The sequence below is a fragment of the Dipodomys merriami genome, unplaced genomic scaffold (assembly GCF_024711535.1).
Source record: "Dipodomys merriami isolate MVZ:Mamm:240054 unplaced genomic scaffold, mDipMer1.0.p SCAF_433, whole genome shotgun sequence".
In the NCBI taxonomy this organism is placed as follows: domain Eukaryota; kingdom Metazoa; phylum Chordata; class Mammalia; order Rodentia; family Heteromyidae; genus Dipodomys; species Dipodomys merriami.
Genome location: NW_027205971.1, coordinates 38943 through 60272, shown reverse-complemented (window position 1 = coordinate 60272; position 21330 = coordinate 38943). Strand labels below are relative to the sequence as shown.

Sequence of the window (21330 nt, the reverse complement as noted above, 5' to 3'; positions counted from 1 at the left end):
TGATGCTTAGCATCCCATAATACGCAGGGCCTAAGATGTCTGTAGTATGCTTGGCATCCCACAGTACACAGAGCCTAAGGTATCTGTAGAGATACTTAGCATCCCATAATATGCAGGGCCTAAGATGTCATAGTGATGCTTAGCATCTCACAATACCCAGGACCTCAGGTATCCATAGTGATGCTTAGCAGCCCACAGTACACAGAGCCTACAATGTCCATAGTGATGCTTAGCATCCCATAATACCCAGGAGCTAAGACATCCGCAGTGATGCTCAGCATCCCATAATATCTCTAACACGCAGGGCCTATGACATCTGTAGTGGTGCAGCTTGGAGTCTTATCTCACTGGGGTGAGCCGGGGTGGGATCCAGGAGCATGAGGAGCGGTGGAGGAAAGTGACAGCTGATTACTAGGTCACTCAGAAGTTTCCAGAAGCCCAATCCATCTCATTGGGCGAGGTCCTTGTCATTTTGGGTTTTTTTAATAAAGAAATGATCAGATAATTGCCAACATTGCATTAACCAGAGGAATACCATCAATTCGTTAGCTTTTATTCCTCGAAAATATCCAATACTCAAGTTTAAGATTCCTCGTGAGTATACAGCTCCCCAGGGGGAGCCCACTCCAGCCAGCGATTTTCTCCTAAGAGCCCCCTGAGAAAGACACGCCGCATTTTCAAGCTTCCTCCTCTGCTCACTCCTCACTCTGGGCTTCAGTCTCCTTTGTTGTAAATGGAGGTAGACGTAGCTTGTGTTTAGTTAGTGCCGACTGTGTGCTAGGCATTTTCCATGCACGACCTTATTTAGTTCCCAGCAGAGATAGGGATGGGGGCTTACGTGGGCCTTGATGGATGAGTAGGAGTTGGTTCTCAGCAGGGGGAAACAAAAGTCCATCCAGGGAAGGGTAGGAGGTAGGCACGGGATTCCTCAGGAAGAGAGGCAGGTGGAGGGTCAGAAGAGAAGCCAAGAATCTCCAAATTCACCAGCTCTAGGACCAAGGGGTGTCAGCTTCTACAGGGCTCAAGATGTCACCCTGTGTATCTACATTTCCCAGGGCAGCCACAAGCACGCATGACTCCTTACATGCAAATTAATCAAAGTGAAATTTCAAATTCAGTCGCTCAGGACAACACCCCTGTGTCTCAAGAGCTTCGTGGCCACCATGTGCCTAGTGGCCACAGACTTGAGCCATTTCCATCATGGCAGATGATTCTGCCAGACGGCATCAACCAAGAGGAGGCGTCCTGGTTCTGCCATGTGCTGCGGGACTCACGTTGTGTGTGTGCACATGGCTGAATGCTGCAAAGCTGTACTTGGCCACCAAGTTTACTAAGCCTTAAAAGCACTGCTAGGCCTCAAAGCATTGTAGGCCCAGAAAACATTGCTTGGCCGCAAAGTACACTAGGCCATAAAGCACACAAGGCCGTAAAGCATGTGAGGTCGCAAAGCAAGCTATGCTGCTCCTTAGAATCCTGGCACCGGTAAATCCCAGGCGACCAGCTTTTCCCCTCAGACCTGCTTGTCTCTGACAGACGGAGGGTCTGGAGTCTGATGAAGCTCCCTTCTGATTTGCTCCTGAGGAGATGAAAGCAAAGCAACACAACCTCCATGCTTCCTGCGGTCCCTTATTTACAATATTCTTTTCCTGCTACTCAGGCACCACCCTAAAATAAGTTTGTGTTGGCTAAAACACTCCAATGGCATCATTTATACACAGGCATTTGTGGCTTAAAAGAAAATGACGCTAAAAGAAGCCCGCTTTCCTGCCAGTTCACACAAGTTCCAGAAATCACCTCTGGGAAGCTCACCCTGTAATTTTTTTTTTTTTTTTGTAAACAAACTTTCTGAGAAGTTCTTGCTCTGGAGCCTCTGGCCTAGAAGGAACCTCTTCACTAGTTTTGCTTGTCTGTACTTTTCAACAAAGAAAGAACAGGGAGTGAAGTACCAGTCAGACCTAGTTTCAAATCCCAGCTTGAGCCAACTGCCGTGATGTATGCCTATAATCCTGGCTACTCAGAGGCAAAGGAGTAGGAGGATCGTGGTCCAAGTCTTATCTAGACATGAGAAGAAAGCACAAAGATATTAACCAAAGCAGAAGGGCTGGCTCAAGTAACGGAGCTCTCGCCTCACAAGCTCAGGTCCCTGAATTCAGAATAATTTCAGCTTGGCTTAGTTTTCTCATCTGTTAACTGAGCTGTTGATGTCTATTGAGATTAGAATACATGAGTTCTGTGCAAGTCCTTGGGGCTTGGTACCAATGCCCACGTACATTGACCTTCTCCTCCTCTGCCCATCCCCACCCACGATCATGAGACAAGTTGGGGTCGGGAGTTTCAGAGCTGCAGTGGAGCTGAGGGACATTGTGAGAGAACAGCGTTCTCTCCAGACAACCCCTGTGTTAATCACCGCGTAGGTAAACCGTGCACTGGGGAAATGTCTGCAATCAAGAGGCACTCTGGGTATATTTTGGTGCCATTTGGAAGAGGGCAAAACAGAATGTTCTCTCTGATAAAGGCAAACCTCTCCAAGAAGAAGCGCGAAAGTGGCCGTGACATGGATTACTGGGACGATGTGATCCCCGAGGGAGGGGTCTGGCTGATCCCTGCTGAGCAGCTGGAGGGCCATGCACTCTAAGCTGGGGTCCCGGCTTCTGTGTCATCTCAGGTGACTGTCCAGGCATCAAACTCAAGGACAGAGGAGCCTCCCCCAAAGCTGGGGATGTAGGACAGAGAACTACACAAGGGACAGACCCAATGCCTGCGATCAGACCCAAGCTGGACCACAGGGCAAGGTGCAGTGCCTAAAGTCAGGAACCGGATGTCACAGGAAAGTAGACCTGGATGGGACAGGGGTGACACAAGGCTGGCGAACCATCTGGTCCTGTCTCCATCCCAGAGAACAGCCAGCCTGCGCCATCTCACTGAGATGCCTTTGTCCTAGGCCTGTTAGAGGTCAAAGGCATGGAGCCAAGATAGCTTAATGAGGGAGAAATCCGGCTCCAAAGCCAGGCATGGTGGTGCATACCTATAATCTCAGGAGGCTGAGGTAGGAGGATTTGGGGGGGAGAGGGGAGGGAGAAGAGCCAGGTGCTGGTGGCTCACACCTGTCATCCTAGCTTCTCAGGAGGCTGAGATCTGAGGATCACAGTTTGAAGCCACCCCAGGCAGGAAAGCCCATGAGACTCTTGTCTTTGATTAAATCACAAAAAAAGCTGGAAGTGGCGCTGTGGCTCAAGTGGTAGAGCACTAGCCTTGAGCAAAAGGAGCTCAGGGACAGTGCCCACGCCCAGAGTTCAAGGCCCCAGGACCAGCAAAAAGAAAAAAGGGATGAAAGAATGAAGACAAGGAGAGGGAAAAAGGGAGGGGGAAAGAGTGGAAGAGAGAAGAGAAAGCGAGGGAAAGACAAAGTTCATCTACAGATAAGGCACTGTTAAGTGTTTTTTTTTCTTTTTCTTTCTTTTTTTTTTTTTTTTTTTTTTTTGCCAGTCATGGTACCTGAACTCTGGGCCTGGGCACTGTCCCTCAGCTCTTCAGCTCAAGGCTAGTGCTCTACCACTTGAGCCACAGCACCACTTCCAGCTTTTTCTGCTTATGTGGTGCTGAGGAATCGAACCCAGGGCCTCATGCATGCAAGGGCAAGCACTCTACCACTGAGCTACCTTCCCAGCCCCTGTTAAGTGTTTTTGATTATACACTAATTTTTTTTTTTTTGGTCCAGTCGTGGGCCCTGAACTCTGGGCCTGGGCGCTGTCCCTCAGTTCTTCAGCTCAAGGCTAGCGCTCTACCACTTGAGCCACAGCACCACTTCCGGCTTTTTTCTTTTTGCTTATGTGGTGCTGAGGAATCAAACCCAGGGCCTCAGGCTTGCAAGGCAAGCGCTCTACCACTGAGTCACCTTCCCAGCCCCTATACACTAATTTTTTAAAAAACAAAAATTTAAAAAGGCTTTAGAGTCAAAAACAAGTTTAGCTGTGTGTAAGCTCATGACTGAACGAACCTCTTTGATCTGTTTCCTCCTGGTGATGGTGATTGTGATGATGATGATGATGATGGTGATGATGATGATGATGATGATGGTGATGAAGATGCTCATAATGGTCACTGGTGATGATAGGGATTCTCGAAATGATAGTGGTGGTGACAATGGCGATGATGCTAGTGGTGGTGGTGGTAATGACGATGGTGATGTCCGTAGTTACAATGATGACACTGATGGTGCACTTACATTATTTATAACTGTGATTAGCCATCATTGTCACGAAGTTTAAATGAACTAAAAAGCACAAGTGCCTGGCATGCAGTAAGCGCTTAGTAAGTGCTGGCTATGGTCACGGATCACGTGGTTATGCTGAATGCTATTCTCCCTGTACTCACAGAACCATTGTTTATCCTGGATTTGTGTCCAAAGCAAGCCCAAGCCTTGGTTGGAATGGCCTGTGTCCCCCGGCCCACCTCCTACCTCTTCCACCATTAAGTGGCATTCTGTAGACAGGCCTCCCTGGTTCCCAGGGCTGTGAAGTTGCGGGGTGGGGGGGGCTGTCTGGGAGAAAAAAAAAAGTAAAGCCCAGCACGTGATCATGGAACCCCTTTTCCCCCCATGTCACCTGGGCTTCTTTATGAAGGTGCCCAGAGCTCACTGGCTCCACCTAAAGGCACACCAGGGAAAAGCAGAAAATCTGCACAGATTCAGAACCACAAAATCCCGTGTGGCCCCCCTCCTCTAACCTGGCCCCCTTTACCTTTCAGAGATCTGGACAGCAAGGCACACCGAGCTCTGCCCCTTGGCGGGGAGAATGACCGAGTCTTCAATGACCTGTGGGGGAAGGGCAGCGTGCCCGTCGTCCTCAACAACCCGTATTCAGAGAAGGAGCAGGTAAGTTGGGGACACTGGCCTGGCACCTATGCTCTCTCCCCTGCCTGAGCCCTGCAGGTAGGTGGGAAGTGGGGAGGGGGGAGGGAGGGAGAGAGGCGGATCTCCAGCCAAGCCGAGGTAGAAGCCAGGCTCCATGGCCTCAGAGCTCGGAGATGGGCCAGGAGGGCTGATCCTGGGATGAGAACTGGCTTTGTTCCTCGGTTTGTTTTGTTTGGATTTGCTTGTGACACTTGCCATGTTTCAAATTTCAGATCTGTTTGAATGTGGTTCCAAGTTTGAAAGGGATCAGAGGCACAAAACTTGCTTTTCTTTCCCCCAAAGCTGGCAATATTTAGGTTTTTTTTGCATGTACTTTTAACAATATGCATACACAGACAAATTACCCATGCATTCTTTTCCTATTTTTATACAAATGAGAGCAGAGTTCATACCTTTCTTGCTCATGTATCAACATATCTAGGAAATAAGTCTCTTTAGTGGATAGAGAGGATTTTGGTTCTTTTCACTGCTACATAATATTCCATTGTGCATCTATACCATTGTGTGCTCCCATGTCATATCCAGGGATTGGGCTATTGCTACCATTTTGTTGTATGCTATGGTGTGTGGGACAGTGTGCAGATAACTCATTTGGTGCATGCTTGGGCTTATAAGTAGAATAAATTCCTACAGGTGGTAGTATTGTTAGAGATCGTGTACATTTGTGACTTGGGCACAGACTGCCCGATTGTACTGCACACGGGGTTGTTCCAATCCTACCATCTAAGTAGGAGACTGTTTCCCCACAGCCCCACCAACTCCATCTGTTACCAAATATTTTAGCCTTTGCCAATCCGCTGAAATGTGTGTTGACAGCTGAGTCGGTTTCCTCTTCCAGGAGTGGCTGGCTTTGGCTGGAGATCAGCAATGCCTTTTTTTCCCCTGGCCTGGACAGGCTAGGCCAGAGCAATCCTGAGAGGTTCATGTATTTCCCATCCACCCTCTGCCTTGTAGCAGCAAAGCTGAGCCAGAGTGACCAATGGGAAGCTCCGGGAGGAGGGGCGTGGCCTGCTTCCTTTCCCCCATGTGGGGATAGTGACCAATGAGAAGTTCAGGAAGGAGGGGGTGTGGCTTGCTTCTGGGTAGTGACCAATAGGGAGTTCAGGAAGGAGGAGGCATGGCCTGCCTCCTTTTCACTGTACCCCCATCTTGGATGGCACCTTTCAGCCCTCATCTAATTAAGGACTTCAGACCTACACAGCTTAGGGGAGGGGGTACAGTGCTCTGTGGAGGGAATTGCATCCCGTAGCTGTTCGTGCCTGGCCAGGAAGAAAGAGCATGTGGAATCCCATAGCGATCAGACCCCTGACCCTGCTGCTTGACACCTAGGAATGTTTGGAAGAGCAAAATGAAAGCTTCTTGTATTTTCTTCAGAAGTCAAGGCCACACTGGAGCTGGGAATGGAGCTTACTGGTAGAGCATGTGCATAGCATGTACAAGGCCCTAGTTCATTCCCCACTGGAAACCAAAAAAAAAAAAAAAAATCAATACCACACTGTGGGCAACAGGAGACTCAGGTCCATGAATAGTTTAGTAAGCTAAAATAGTTCAGAGTCCTTCACGGTTTCGGTCTTAACTGAAAATGAAGGGCTGTAGCCATAAACAAAGGAAGTCAGAAAGCAGCAGCCTCTGACTGGACACCAGCTGTGTCCAGATCCACGCCACGTCTGTTGTCATGTATTACATTGATGCTGTTGCCTTTCTTTTAAAGTTAGGATGGAAGTTAAATTTTTTTTTGTCTCTATGTATTTATTATAAATGGTAGGTAATGAGAGATCACAAGGTTCCTGTGCTTCAGAAAAGATGAGGTGGATTTCATTCTTTAGGGCCAGGCATGGTAGCACATACATGTAATCCCTGATCCTTCCAAGATGGACATAGGAGGATTGCCCTTTGTGATCCTTGTCTTTGACATTCCTTTGGGCTTTCATGGTGAGTGGGTTGAATCAGCCCTTGCTTCATCAGTCAGATCTCCATTTCTCAATCCCTTGGATCCCACCACACATCTAGCCCCAGCATAGAAGACCCTCATGGTCAGTACACTTAGCAATAGGCCTTAAAGGGACAGGGACACAATGTGCTATGAGAAATCAGGGAAGGTTTACCTTAAGAAGTGACTTTGGACCTGGGGTTTTGAAAATAAAGTAGGAGTTAGCCCCGCATGAAGTGGAAGACGATGTTCTAACAGAAGGAAAGATGGTGGCTGAACCCTGAGTTCTTCTCTAAGGATCATCATTGATGTCTGGAATTGTCTTTTGCGCTGATACCACCTAAGGCAAAATTCCAACGGCCCTTTCTGCGATCATCGTAATACATCAAATTCTGTCAGGATTTGAATCAGGCCCTCTACAGCCTCTCTTCTGAGACGCATCATTTGCTTTCACAAGGGAGAAGGGGTAGGCAGGGCTCTGCCCTGCTGGGGGATGGACATCTAATTGAGCACCCATCCCACGCGTAGTGATGCAGGACAGGGCCCAGGGCGGGGCACTGTTCCCACTGGGCCTCTCTCTCCACCTCCCTGGCCTTCTGAACAGCCTCTCTCCTCAGATGAGGACATCCGCTTCTCCCACAATGCTTTTTCTCCCTGCGAAACGCCCTCCCCACTCTTGCCTGGATGGGAGCTGGCATTTCATCACTCCGGGGACGCAGGGCTTCCCGGCTGCTTTCAAAATGTCAGATTCTGTTCACAAGCATCTCTGTCTTTCCGGGTGAGTTTTGAGCCTCGGTGCAGTCTCTGGTGGCTTCCAAATTGCAAGCAGAGCCAGCTTGTTCACCCCACCCTGGAAGGGGGTCGGGACCCCTGTGTCCGGTGCCTGCCCTGGGAGACCTCAGTCAGCCCTGACTCATGCATGTTAATAATGTCAGGATGAAAATACCAGGAGTGGCAGGATCGCCACACAGATAGGCAGCCCTTCCCAGCCCGGGCGTCCCTGGCTCCCAGCACTGAGGCGGCCACCCCGAGCTCTGGGGCGGAGCCCAGAAGTGGCCTAACCTCGATCAGATGTGTCATTCGCACAGAGCTGAGCTTCCCCTTCCTAATAGGTGCTAACAGATTCAGGGAGGTGTGAGAGGATGCCAACCCTAACAAGAGTAGCTGATCTTTATCAGGCAGTGTCGGGTACTGCACCCAGCACTCCAGATCCACAGGGCTCCCAACCTTAGTCCAACCAGTTACTGAACAGTGAGCACTCCATATCCACAGATTCAACAAACCACATGGAGAGGACTCAAAACATTGCATCTGGCTGGGCGTTGGTGGTACACGCCTGTAATCCCAACTACTCATGAGACAAAATGGCATTTTTGAGGCTAGCCTGGGCAAAAAGTGAGTGAAGACCCTATCTTAAAAATATATAAAGGAGCCAGGAGCTGGTGGCTCCCACCTGTAATCTTAGCTACTCAAGAGGCTAAGATCATAGGATCATGTATCAAAGCCAGCCCAGGGAGAAAAGACAGAGACATACATATTTCTAACTAATGAACAAAATCAGAAAACAGAAGTGTGGCTTAAGTGATACAGTGACAGCTTTGAGGGGGAAAAGCTAAGGAATACACCCAGACCCTGAGTTCAAGACCCAGACCAGCACAAAAACCAATCAGTCAGACAGGGGTCATGGCTCAGCAGTAAACTGCCTGCAATAATAGTACTATAATAATAGTAGCGAAAGCTGGGTGCCCGTGGCTCACACCTGTAATCCTAGCTACTCAGGAGGCTGAGATCTGAGGATCATGGTTCAAAGCCAGCCTTGGCAGGAAAAATCAGTGAAGCTTATCTCAAATAAACCACTAGAAAAACAGAAGTGGTGCTGTGGCTCAAGTGGTAGAGCACTGGCCTTGAGTTGAAGAGCTGAGGGACAGCGCCCAGGCCCAGAGTTCAAGCCCCCACGACTGACAAAAAAAAAAAAAAAGTAGTAATAATAACTAAAGCAAAAAGGCCTAGGGGTGTGGCTAAAAGTGGCAGAATACATGCCTAGAGAGTTCAAACCCCAGCACCACCAAAAGCAAACAAAAATAGTGCAGGTATAATTGCCTTTGTTCCTTAGACAAGGGGTGAGCACCTATTTGCATAGCATTTGCATTTCATTAAGGACTAGCCACCATCTGCTGCTAGCTTAGACAGGAGGGTGAGCCTGGGTCCTGTGAAAATATTGTTCCCGTTTAGTAGGCAGGGACCTGAGCACGCTTAGATGTTCATTTCATGGGGGTCCTGGAACTGACCCTCCGTGGGTACTGGGTACTGCCTATCCCCATGTTACAGCTGAGGAAACTGAGGCACAGAAGGTGGAGTGACTTGGCTCAGTAAGTGCTGTAGGTAGGATCTGAACTCAGACTCTGGACCCCCAGAGCTCTCCTGATAGATCCTGGCCACTCGGTGAGTCGGGACAAGGCTGTGACTCAGTGACTCATGCCTGATTGGACCAGGCTCCAGGATGGAACAGGGCGCGGCGTTAAGATCTCCCGTGGAAGGTCATGGCTCTGAGGGCTCAGCTCTGTGGCTGTGGTTTTGCCTCTCAGACCTTCTGTCTCCTCACCTGAAAACGGGGTGCCATGAGAAAGCCGGTGAGCCATGGACGGGGCTGGCTTGGTCCAAGCCTGGCACCAAGTAGATATTTACTAAGCATTGCTCAAAAGAAAAGGAAGTTAAACATGACCACTCTCTTGGAATTATTATAGCCAAACGCTCAGCCTTTCATCAAAGATTTGCCTCAACTTCTAGAAACTTCCTCTCCTGGGACAGGCTGCAGATGTGCACACTCAGGCACCCATACGTCCCCCGCCCCCAATTCTAGTTTTCTCCCAAAGCATCCTCCGTGTCCCCCTTTTTCCAGAAAAGCAAGCCAGGGTGTCCTCTGGCAACAGGCCCTCTGCAAAGATGCTTTCCAGAGATTTCTGTGAGACAGAGCCTTCCCTGCTGAGGGGGGTGGAGGTGGGGGTGGGGTACCATCAGCACTGGGCTCCCCTGTACAGAGCCACCATCTGCTTGAAGACCCCTCATTTAATTGAGAATTCAGCCACCATTAGGGTGCCCTCAGGCCTCTAATCCTGGCTACTCAGAGAAGCCTGAGATCCCACAATCCAGGTTCAAAGCCAGCCAGGGCAGCAAAGCCCATGAGAATCTTAGCAGCAATTAAACCAGCAAAAACCTGAAAGTTGGAGGTGCGTGGTTAGAGCTCCAGCCTCGAGTGGGGGGAAAAATTAAGCAACAAAGCCCAGGCCCTGAGTTCAAGCCCCAGTACTGGTACACACACACACACACACACACACACACACACTCTCTCTCTCTCTCTCTCTCTCTCTCTCTCTCTCTCTCTCTCTCTCTCTCTCTCTCTCTCTCTCTCTCTCTCTCTCTCTCTCTCTCTCTCTCTCTCTCTCTCTCTCTCTCTCTCTCTCTCTCTCTCTCTCTCTCTCTCTCTCTCTCTCTCTCTCAATCTCTCCTGCTGCTGGGGGAGTGTGGGGCCAGGGTGGAGTCAGGAAATAGGGCCTGAATGGAAGGCGTGTAGCGGCGTGTAGATTGTGGCTGTGACGGAATTTCCACGTATTTTGCTGTGTGTTTTGGGAGTAAGTGTATTCAGCCCAAGCCGTCCCTCTCTCAGGACAATGATATCCTATTTTAGGGACCCAGACAGAGAAACTTCTCAATGTACAACCTCACCCAGGAGTCAAATCTTTTTCCCTGAAGCCTTCAGTCAGTCAGAGTGCTTTGTTTTTTTGTTTTAAATCTATATGTTTCCCCAACCCTCTCCAAACAGAGACTTAGAAGTCACGAGAGAGATGACCTCCTTTCTCTTCTGCCATTCCAAGGTGTTTAAAGGCAAAAAGCTTGCATGATTTCAACATTCGCCCTTAAGCAAGCTAAGGCTCGTGAACAGATGCACCCAGAAACAAAGCAGGACCATGGGGGAAGAGAGAAGCCACGAGATAATTACAGGATTTGTGGTTTCGATTAATTTCTGGTGCGCCTATCCATTCTGCCTGGTCATGAGACTTGTGTTTAAAGCTGTCCGGTGAGGTGTGACTACCACATGGCCTGTGATCTTGGGATATCAACTCCCAGATCTGAACCTCACCAGCCCTTTTTTCCTAGCCCTACAGACTACAAAACATATTGTCCAATTGGGGAGGTAAGGCAGGAAAAGCAAAGTAAGCAGACCAACCTTTCTAGCCACCACGATTTGAATACAGTGCCTCTGACTCCCAGCCTCTCTAAGCAGCGATTTGTTAATTGCACGGGTGAGTGGGTTCCTGCTGCTTTGCAGGACTGTGCTCCTGGACGCTGAGCTCATAACCGGGTTATGCTCGCTGGCACGGGGAGGTGGTACCCACAGGGTGGAGTAGCTTTGCCCAGGGCTGCAGGAAGGGCTTGGTGTGTGGCGTCTGGCCCCTGGTGTGTATGGCCCACTGCCCAGTTCAGCCCTGGTGCTCTGCCCTCATTTCAGAACCAGGCAGGCGGGGCAGGGAGCTGCGGGTCTCTCCTCTGCCCAGGCTGCAGCCCTGGGTTCGTTTGCCAGGGCTGCCTAACCAAACTCCGCCATGCCAGTGCCTTCCTTACACACTCCGTGTCTCATCGCAGAGACATAACGACAAAGTCAAAGTGTTGGCAGGGTGCGTCCTTCAGGCCCCAGGCCTCTGTCGGTGTGAGGAGACAGCCAAGTTCATGGTGACGTGACCTGCCTCCTCCCGGCTTGCATGTCTGTCTCCAAAGTCCCTTTATTTTCTCTTGTTTACAAGGACGCCGGCTGTATTGGATGCAGGAGGGTCCTGCGCCCTCGTTCTACGTTGAGAACCCCCATAGACAGCTAGAGCCGCAGCAGGCAACCGCCAGGGTTTGAAGATACTGGCCTGTGACTTAGGGGAGAGCATCGTTCAGCCCATAGCAACCTCCAAACGGTCAACTGCCCTCACCATGGCTCTCGGCTGGCTTCGCTGGGAGATTATGATTGTGATGGTGACAATGGTGACAATGACAACTACTGTTACGAATGCAGGTGCCCAGCCCCTGTTTCCATGGCTTCCAGGCTCTGGTGCTGAGGGTCTATCGTCCTCTCCTTCCCAACATCAGCTAAGAGGCTTGCCACCTTCTAGAACCTTCCAGAACCTTCCAGAGGCTTTGACACCAGAACCCCCACCCCCACCCCCAGTCCACACTGACTTCTCTTTCTCCTTCTCCCTCACACCCCAAGGCTCTCATCGACTCTTCTTCCACCCCAACCCCCATCTTCTCCCAGTCCTGCCATTGTGGCCTCTCCTCCTCTCCGTCTCTGTACCCGCCGTCCTCCCACAGTTCTGCGATCGTGTTCACGGGGCTCGGGACCGGACTTTCCAATGACGCCGAAGCCGTGCGATTTGGTAGAAATCACACTTGTGGCACACAGCAGGGCACTCAGTTCTTCCTGTCAGCCCCATGATCACCAAGGAAACAACCAACACTCCTGTGCCGGTTGCTCAGCTAGCTTAGGGTGCTCCTGGGTCAGACGGTAGAGCCACTCCGTGAATTTTCAACTTAGGTCTTTGCTTTGCTTTGCCTTTGCTTTTTTTTTTTTTCTTGGCCATCCTGGGATTTGAACTCATGACCTGCCAATTGCTAGAGATTCACTCTATCACCTGAGCCACATACCTCCAGCCCTTTTGTGCTTGATGCCATTTTTTTTTAAAGATAGGCTCTCATTTTTTTGCTCAGGACCAACTTGTACTATGATTCTTTTACCTATGCCTTCTGAGTAGCTGGAGTGACAGGAGTATGCCACTATACGTGGCTTGTTGATTGAGAAAGAGTCTCCCACACTTTATCAGGCTGTCCTTGAACTGTGATCCTCTCAACCTCCGTCTCTCAAGGAGTTGGGATGACAGGCAGGACCTATTGGACCCAGCCCTTCAACTTTGGGTATTTTCCGTTCAGGGTGGGCTTCTTGTGGGAAAGGAGTAATCTGTATTCCCCACACCTGGCTCCGACGGGGGCCGCTCTCAGCTCAGCAGCTTGGGCTTCTCTGCTCTCCTCCATGTCAAGACCAGAGTCCTGAGCTGAGACTGCAGATTCCAACTTCATTTGGACTGCGTGAGTCCATGCAGGCCCGGGCCCCGGGGAGCTCTGACAGGGCCACCGAAGCAACTGGAAGGCAGTGTGCATAGCCAGAGATCCAGGTGCCAGCACAGTACAGTGACGGCCCTCCTTCCTGCTATGTTCTTATGTGGAGAGGAAGGGGAGGAAAGCAGGAAGGAAGGGGGGCAGGGAGAAGGCCATGCGGTCCAGGTCCTGAAAGAGGCCTTAGGGCCTCTCGTATTCAGGGGTGACAAGCTCCTTCATCTGTTCCAAAGAGTCTGAGAACCAAAGCCCACAGGCCACAGCTGCTCCTACAAATTTAGACACACACACACAGAGCCAAGGCTCACTTGCACTGTGTTTGAGGGGAGCCCTTGGGCCCTCCACTTGGCTGAGTCTTTTATACCCCACACACAGGGTCCCGTCTGCTATATTAGTCCCCTCGCATGCCCCTCCTGAGTCACCCAGCGCCACTGCTGGCTAATTAAAACGTCAACGCTTCAAGTGCAACAGCCCGGTTTCAAGTGTGCCCGCCCTGCGCTGGGGCGCCCAGAGGAGGGTGGTGCGGGCTCCCCCAGCCGCCAATCACTGGGCTCTCAGCCACAGCCCAGTGCACATCTGGAACCGGAGCAGATGGCCTCTCCTGTCGTGGGGGGGCCATCCTGTCCCTCTCCCTGCGCCCATCCAAGCAGGGAGAGCTGGCGGCCGCTGCCCCACCAGCCATGCCCCACACTGCCTCCCGCCCCCCCCCCCCCCGCGCCCCGTCTGCCCTCCCACACCCTAGAGACACCACGTCTGTCCTCCCCCTCTGCGTTCTGGCTGCTTCTTGGCTCCCGGGCCATCGGTGTGGGAGGCCTGGAGAGCTGCTAGACCGGCTGCGTAACACCCAGTCTCAGGGGCAAGGCGGCATTTGTTCCTCTAAGATGCAGTTTGTCGGGGCCATCAGAGATCAGCGCAGAGGCGGAGGCCCTAAGCTGCAGGTCTGCTGGGAGACGAGGGAGAGGAGACACAGAGCGCTGAAGAAGGAAGATGTTGCCGGGCGCTGGTGGCTCACGCCTGTCATCCTACTTACTCAGGAGGCTGAGATCTGAGGATGGGGGTTCGAAGCCAGTCCAGTCAGGGAAGTCTGTGAGACTCCTATCTCCAATGAGCCACCAGAAAACTAGAAGTGGCGCTGTAGCTCAAGTGGTAGAATGCTCACCTTGAGCAAAAGAAGGAGCTCAGGGACAGCACCCAGGCTCTGAGTTCAAGCCCCACAACTGACCAAAAAAGAAGTAAGATGTCTGTCCAGGTCTTCAGCAGAGGGGGGGGGGGCTGCTGTTCCTCTCCACTTACATTCAGAGGCACAAGCGAGACACCCTGGGGTCTGGCAGGGTAGAAAGGACAGATGGGGAGCACCGGGCTCCCCTCTTCCTCCCCTGGCTGCCCAGTGTGGTCTCAGGAGACTGTCCAGGTCCGTTTGCTGGTGCTGTCAGGGTTTCTGAGACACGTGCTCCCAGAGGCTGGGATGTGAAGAAGGTGGTGCTGTGTGATACCAAGCCATCACATGGCAAGGCAGGGCACAGCATATGTACCAGGTCCGGCCTCGCCTAAACCATGAATCCATCATGAGGCCCCCTTGTCATGACCCCTAACACCTCCCAAACACACCAGCCCCCCAAATACTACATGTTTACAACATAAACTTCCAGCCCATAAGCTTTTAGGGGGTCATATTGAGAGCATAGCCCATGGTAGCAATACTTATAGCACTTATAGCATAGTACGACAGTACTGGAACTAAGTAGTATGTAATGCTAAGTACTACTGGGTACTTGGTGTTGAGTACGTGGTAATAAAGAACAGCTAACGTTCCAACTCAAGGATGGTGGTGTCTTGGCCAGGGTGCTAGCTGGTAGAGATGGGGAAGGGTGCTGGATTCAAGAGCTACTTAGAAGGCTAATGTGAAGGGCAGGACAGGGGATGAGAAGTGGGACCAGGACCCACTTGTGGTGGGGTTTTTGCACTTGTGTTATCCTCTCTGCTTAGTTACTATCGCCTCCATTCACTCAACAAGTCTGCTGAGTCCACACTTTGCTGTGCCAGACACTGTCCCGGATCTCGAAGGAATTCCTTTTCTCCTACTTCCAGAAACCCCCTACCTGGCTCCATCTCTGGGGTCCAGAAAGTCGGGGCCTCCGCAGACACCAGAAACAGCAAAGCTGCCCCATGGCGGTGGGGAACACCTTCCCATCCCCGCCAGGCCCTGCCTGATGCTCTGCTCTCTCCTCTCCTCCAGCCCCCCACCTCCGGCAAACAGTCTCCCACCAAGAACGGCAGCCCCTCCAAGGGCCCCCGCTTCCTGAAGGTGAAGAACTGGGAGACGGATGTGGTCCTCACTGACACCCTCCACCTTAAAAGCACGCTGGTGAGTAGCTGGCAGGGCAGGGCAGGGCCCAGTGGGGCTCCATCTTGGCACTCTCCATCCACACGTCCATACCCCACCCCCCTGCTGAGACCATCCCAAAGGCCCCAGGCCTCACCAAACATCCCTGGGCAGAAGTTCATCCCTGGTGGATAACTAGACAGATGCTGACTCACTTAATCCCTAGATTTTTGTCTTGTGTATCCAAACAGGGTCCCCGGGAACCTGCCAGCTCTGAGCGCTTTCTCTGCTTCTCAGAACCCCAAGGATGGGCACTAACCAAACCCAGCCTTGGTTGTGCAGGGTAGCCTCTCAATTCTTGTCCATGCACCAGTACTGCTTTCAATTTGGGTTGAAAATTTCAGTGTTTTTTTCAACTTCGGGGGTGGGAGCGTCTTGGAGGAATGTTGTATCTGTTAGCCATGGCTGAGTAACAAACGGGCCCCAATTGTAGCAGCTGGAAATGCCTACTATTTCTTACTTTTTTTTTTCAAAAAGTCAGTGCATTTAGCCAGAGGGTTCTGTGTGTGTATGTGTGGACCAGAAGCAGTTGATCTCATGGCTATATCTCAAGTACCCACAGTCGTCTGAGGGCACAGCTAACCTAACCACAGGCTTTGCTCTAGAACAGCCCCAGCTGGGGTAACTACACTCTGAGTGGTATCTCCTCATACCAGTTGGCGGGACCTCTTAAGGTCTAGGCTCAGACCTAGGCCTACCACCTGCTAGGGACCAAAATCAGCCCAGATCTCAAGGGCAAGGAGAGGGGCTGCACCCACTGGTGTGAGATGCTGGACACTCAGTCAGACTATAGGCAGAAGAAGGATTGGGACCATTTTGTCAACAGATCAACCGTAAATGTGTTCAAATGAGTGCCAGAAGCCTCTCCGTGTGTTCCCTTTTGATCAACCTGGACTGAAAAGATATTCTGGAATGTGGTTACCCATGATTCCTGCTCTTAGTCCCAGGGTCCCTCATTGCTGTGTGCAAACTCCCTAGGAGCTTTAACATCCAGATGATTGCTCCTTCCCTTGGCTTGTGGTCACATCCACAGGCCATCCAGGGCTGGCCATTAGCTCCATTCTTCCTTGGAATGAAGAGACCAGGTCAGCTCAGCCCGGGGCATCAGGCTCTAGTGTGCAGCTCAATCCACCTGCTGGGCTTGGGTGAAGCCAAGCACCAGCCCATCTCTTTCTTGGCTTCCAGGAAACGGGGTGCACAGAACACATTTGCATGGGCTCCATCATGCTGCCCACGCAGCACACGAGGAAGCCTGAAGATGTCCGCCCCAAGGACCAGCTCTTCCCCCTCGCCAAAGAGTTCATCGATCAGTATTATTCATCCATTAAAAGGTAAGTGTTTTCTGCTTCTCTTGGGAGCTTGGGGTTCACTAGTGAGGGACCAAAGATCTCAGTGCCACGTTTGCAGACCACTAAACCCAGGCCTGGGCATAAGGTCTCTGCCCTACACAGGGATGGAATGCTGTAGCCCAAGGGCCAGCTAGCCCAGAAGGGCTCTTATTTGACTTCACATCCCTGACATTTCAAACACGGTCACACCTAGAGCAATATTCAGACCATTTCCCAAGAAGGCATCTGTGAGAAGACATGTTCACCGACACATGGTTTATAGTAGGAAAACATGACAGTCTAAGCTGGGCATGTTGGCACATGCCTGGAATTCCAGCATCTTTGGAGGCTGAGACAGGAGGATTGCAAGTTCAAGGCCAGCCTGGGAAAAGTTTGGAGAGGCCTTGTTTCAAAAACAGAAATACCAATAAAAGGGCTAGAAGAGAGCGTGGCTCAAGTGTTAAAATACAGGGTCCTAAGTTCAATCTTGAATACCTCTAACAACAACACAAAAAGAAAAAGGAAACAAGAGAGCATCTGTTTCTGGGGATAGTGGGCTACAGAGAGGTCATCATCCCCAAGGAACTAGAATACTGCTCCATAGGCTGGAGACAGGGTGCTTGAGACCTTCTTAGAAGCCTAAAATGTTTCATAGAAATGGCTTAGCTTTCTAAGATCGAATGCATAGCCAACATATAAAACTTTAAAAAAAAATCGCATCTCAGCCAGATGCTGATGGCTCAAGTCTGTAATCCTAGCTACTCAGGAGACTAAGATCTGAGGATCACAGTTTGAATCCAGCCTGGGCAGGAAAGTCCATGAGATTCTTATCTCTAATTAACCCCCCCCACACACACACACAGCCAGAAGTATGGCTGTGGCATTAGCCTTGAGCACAAAAGCTCAGAGACAGCACCCAGGCCTAGAGTTCAAGCTCCAGGGCCAGAGGGGGAAAATAAAATCAGATCTCCAGTTTCTCTTGAACAAGATATGGCAGCCCTGAGCCCCCTTCCTACCCAAGGGACAAACAAACTGCCCCTGTGTACAAGACCTGGCTCTCCCTGTTAACCTCACTCACCACTCAGCTGTTTTATCAGACACACAGCACCAGAAAGTTATGAGCCTTTGAGTGCAGGGTGCCCGCTTTTCACTCCAGTCCTTGGATGCATACAGAAGTCAACACGGAACTTGGAGAGCCTCTGGCCTCCTGTAAGATCTCCTCCCCTGCACCAAACTCAACTTTACGGTAGAGCAAATGCTCTATTAGTCTCCGTGGCTGAGACAGAATAAACACCGCAGGGGATCAACTTCACGGGAGGAGAAGGTTGATTGTGGCTCACGGCCTGAAAGGTTTCCATCCATCCATGGTCGTTTGGGTAGTGAAGGAAGCTGCTCACATCATGGAAGCTAGGAAGCAGAGGGGAGGAGGGGGCCTTCGGCCACGCCCCTCCAATGACCTAACTTCCTCCCTCTAGACCTCATTCCTTAAAGGGCCACCGCCTCCCAATAGTACCAACAGCCTTATTTAGCTCATGGGCCTTTTTTTTTGCCTGGGGGGGGGGAGACCAAGAAAGGGGGGGTAGGGACTCTTCCAAAGCAAAGCAGTGGGGTTATATCCACCTGTTCCCCTCCCACTCAGGTTTGGTTCCAAAGCTCACATGGACAGGCTGGAGGAGGTGAGCAAAGAGATCAAGAGCACCAGCACCTACCAGCTCAAGGACACGGAGCTCATCTATGGGGCCAAACACGCCTGGCGGAACGCAGCCCGCTGTGTGGGCAGGATCCAATGGTCCAAGCTGCAGGTGAGGGGCTGGGGTGGGGGACGGGCGGGGGGACATGGGAATGCGATGGGGAGGGGATGAGAGAGGGGGAGCCTGTGGAGCTCCGACAAGTGTAGCTCCTTTCCCCTGTGGCCACGATGACATAGCATGGGTAGTTACACCCTGGTGCTCCTGCAGGGACCTCTCTATGGTAAGGGGCTCAGGTTGGGGAGGCCTGGGGGGGGCAGGTTCTGAGATCATGGCCAAAGCCTGGCCACAGTCACATCTCACTCAGCCCCTACTGGGTTTTTGTTCAATGAAATCTGTGTTATGTCTTGGGTGAGCTTTCCATCCTCCCGTCTACTCCACACCTTCCCACTACCTCGTCTTCACCTTTGCTCTCTTTGCTCCTTTCTCTCTCTACCTCCTCCCCTGAGACATTAATTTTGGTGCCTCCTCCTGTGATTTTATACTAGGAAATACTTTAATGTTATAGGTCGATTCATTATTAGAATCACTTTATTTGTTTGCCAGTCCTGGGGCTTGCACTCAGAGCTTGGGTGCTGTCCCTAAGTTTCTTTGCGCTCAAAGCTAGCCCTCTACCACTTGAGCCACAACCCCACATCTGGTTTTTCCAGTGTCTCATGGGCTTTCTTGCTCAGGTTGGCTTTGAACTGCGATCCTCAGATCTCAGCCTTCTGAGTAGCTAGAATTATAGGTGTGAGCCACCAGCACCTGCTTGCTTGTTTTGTTTCTAATCCCTAAAATTCCTAATGACCTAATAGAAAATATAGCCAGCTCATTAGAACTCCCTCCTTTATTCTCCTATCCTTTTTAAAAATATTTTTCACTCCATGCCTACTTTCAAGAGACTCTTTCTGCTTTGATTGGCTCTGGTGATCAGCACGGACAAAAGCAGAAAGTCGCAAGTCCAGCCTGAGCCTCAGTAATGAGGTGCTCACTGTTCAAATGAGGCTGGAGCTGGGGGGAGAGGGGAGGAGGCCCAGGGGGCCGTGCACTGGGGCCCTGGTGGGGAAGAGGGCAGGGGGAGAGGGAGGGAAGGCGGCCATCATTCTCCTCATTCATCTCTTCCAGGTGTTCGATGCTCGAGACTGCACTACAGCTCCCGGGATGTTCAACTACATCTGCAACCACATTAAGTACGCCACCAACAAAGGCAACCTCAGGTGAGCTCACCTGCGGGGAGGGGGTGGGCTGGGGGTGGCTGGCATCCATGTAGCATGGAGTCTTGGCTCATGGAGCTGCAGGGAGGTGCCCCCAACTTGGGCCACCCCAGGACGGGGATCTTGGTATTCCACACCACCGTCACTTTTCTGAGAGGAACAGACTCCCAGGGGGTCTATGAATCTACAGCAATGGGCTGGTGTTAGTGGCTCCTGCCTGTAATTTGAGCTACTCAGGAGGCTGAGACCTGAGAATTGCAGTTCAAAGCCAGCCTGAACAGGAAGGTCCTTGAGACTCTATTTCTATTTAATCACTAAAAAAGCTAGAAGTAGAGCTGTGGCTCAAGTTGTTAGAGTGCTAGTCTTGAGCAGAAAAGCAAAGGGACAGTGCCCAGGCTCTGAGTTCAAGACACACACACACACACACACACACACACACACACACACACACACACACACACACACACACACACACACACACACACACACACACACACACACACACACACACACACACACCATGTTTACTATACTTCACCACCCACGGGGCAGGCGAGAGGAAGTCTTTTTTATTCCAAGGAGGAAAATCCCACTGCCAGTGATGACCTGCTTTTCTGAGCCCAGCACTGTTGCCCGGAGCTGCCTCCTCCTCTCCTGCTTTACAAAGCAATGTCTCCTCCTGCTGCCTGGGCACCGTGCCTTCATGTGCCTGGCCTTGACTCCTCTTGTGTGCATAGAAAGAACAGAAATGCTGAGGTGTGAGTGAGCCTCCCCACCAGGCTGGGCTGGGCTGGAAGCCCCACACACAGCTGACCGCTTGTGCCTGTCTGGCTTGCCAGTGTATGTTCCTAGCTTGAGTACCAGCTCCTTCTTGGGAGCTTCAGGGATATTCCCATGATCCCTCATGCCAGGTTACCTGAAGTGGCTCATTTGCATTGGGCTCATTTGCATTGGACTTCCACTTTCTTGGACCCTGTTTGCTAACCCCAGTGTACCCACCAGTACGGATGGGCCCGGGTGGGAAATTATTTGGGTCTCTTTACCTTGATCAGCAAAGAACTTTCTAGCATATCCTCTCCACATGGAGTAGCACCTTGCCATGGTGAAGCCCCAAACTTATGTGTGATTCCAATGATTTCCAGAATGTTCTGTGAGCAGTGACAGTAGGGGAGAGGATCACCAGACCTAGACCATCCTTTAGCTCAATTATCTTGTGTGGCGTCTTCATCAGACCTATTAAAGAAAATACTCGTCCAGGTGCAGGAGCTCACTCCTGAAATCCCAGCAGCTCAAGAGGAAGAGATCAGAAGGACTGCAGTTTCAGGCTAACCCAGACAAACAGCCAAGACCCCATTTCAGCCAGTAAGCTTGACATAGTCATTCATGTCTGTGGTCCCATCTATGTGGGAGACACAGGTAGGAGGATCTCAGTTTGAGGCTGGCCATGAGACCCTATCTGAAGAGCAAATGAAGACCAAAAGAAAGGTGGTGGTGGGGAGGAGGGTACCAGCATGAAGCCTTGAAATCAAACTGTACCAAGGAAGGAAGAAGGAAGGAAGGAAGGAAGGAAGGAAGAAGGAAGGAAGGAAGGAAGGAAGGAAAGGAATGAATTTGGCTTTTATCTAGGTTTTAAACCTCATGTCACGTACTCTTATGTAGAGATGGATTATACTTAAGAGGATG

At 51.1% G+C, this 21330-nt stretch overlaps 1 protein-coding gene across 3 annotated transcripts in view; it reads left to right on the top strand.

The window, feature by feature from the left end:
- The window catches only part of LOC138807774 (nitric oxide synthase 1-like), an 84852-nt gene that overhangs the window by 24594 nt on the left and 38928 nt on the right, over window positions 1–21330 (top strand). For all 3 annotated transcript variants that reach the window (XM_069993528.1, XM_069993530.1, XM_069993529.1), the window contains exons 3-7: window positions 4747–4873; window positions 15229–15357; window positions 16561–16706; window positions 18343–18505; window positions 19559–19650. In XM_069993528.1, the coding sequence (XP_069849629.1) occupies window positions 4747–4873; window positions 15229–15357; window positions 16561–16706; window positions 18343–18505; window positions 19559–19650 (657 nt within the window). The remainder of the gene's footprint in view (window positions 1–4746; window positions 4874–15228; window positions 15358–16560; window positions 16707–18342; window positions 18506–19558; window positions 19651–21330) is intronic.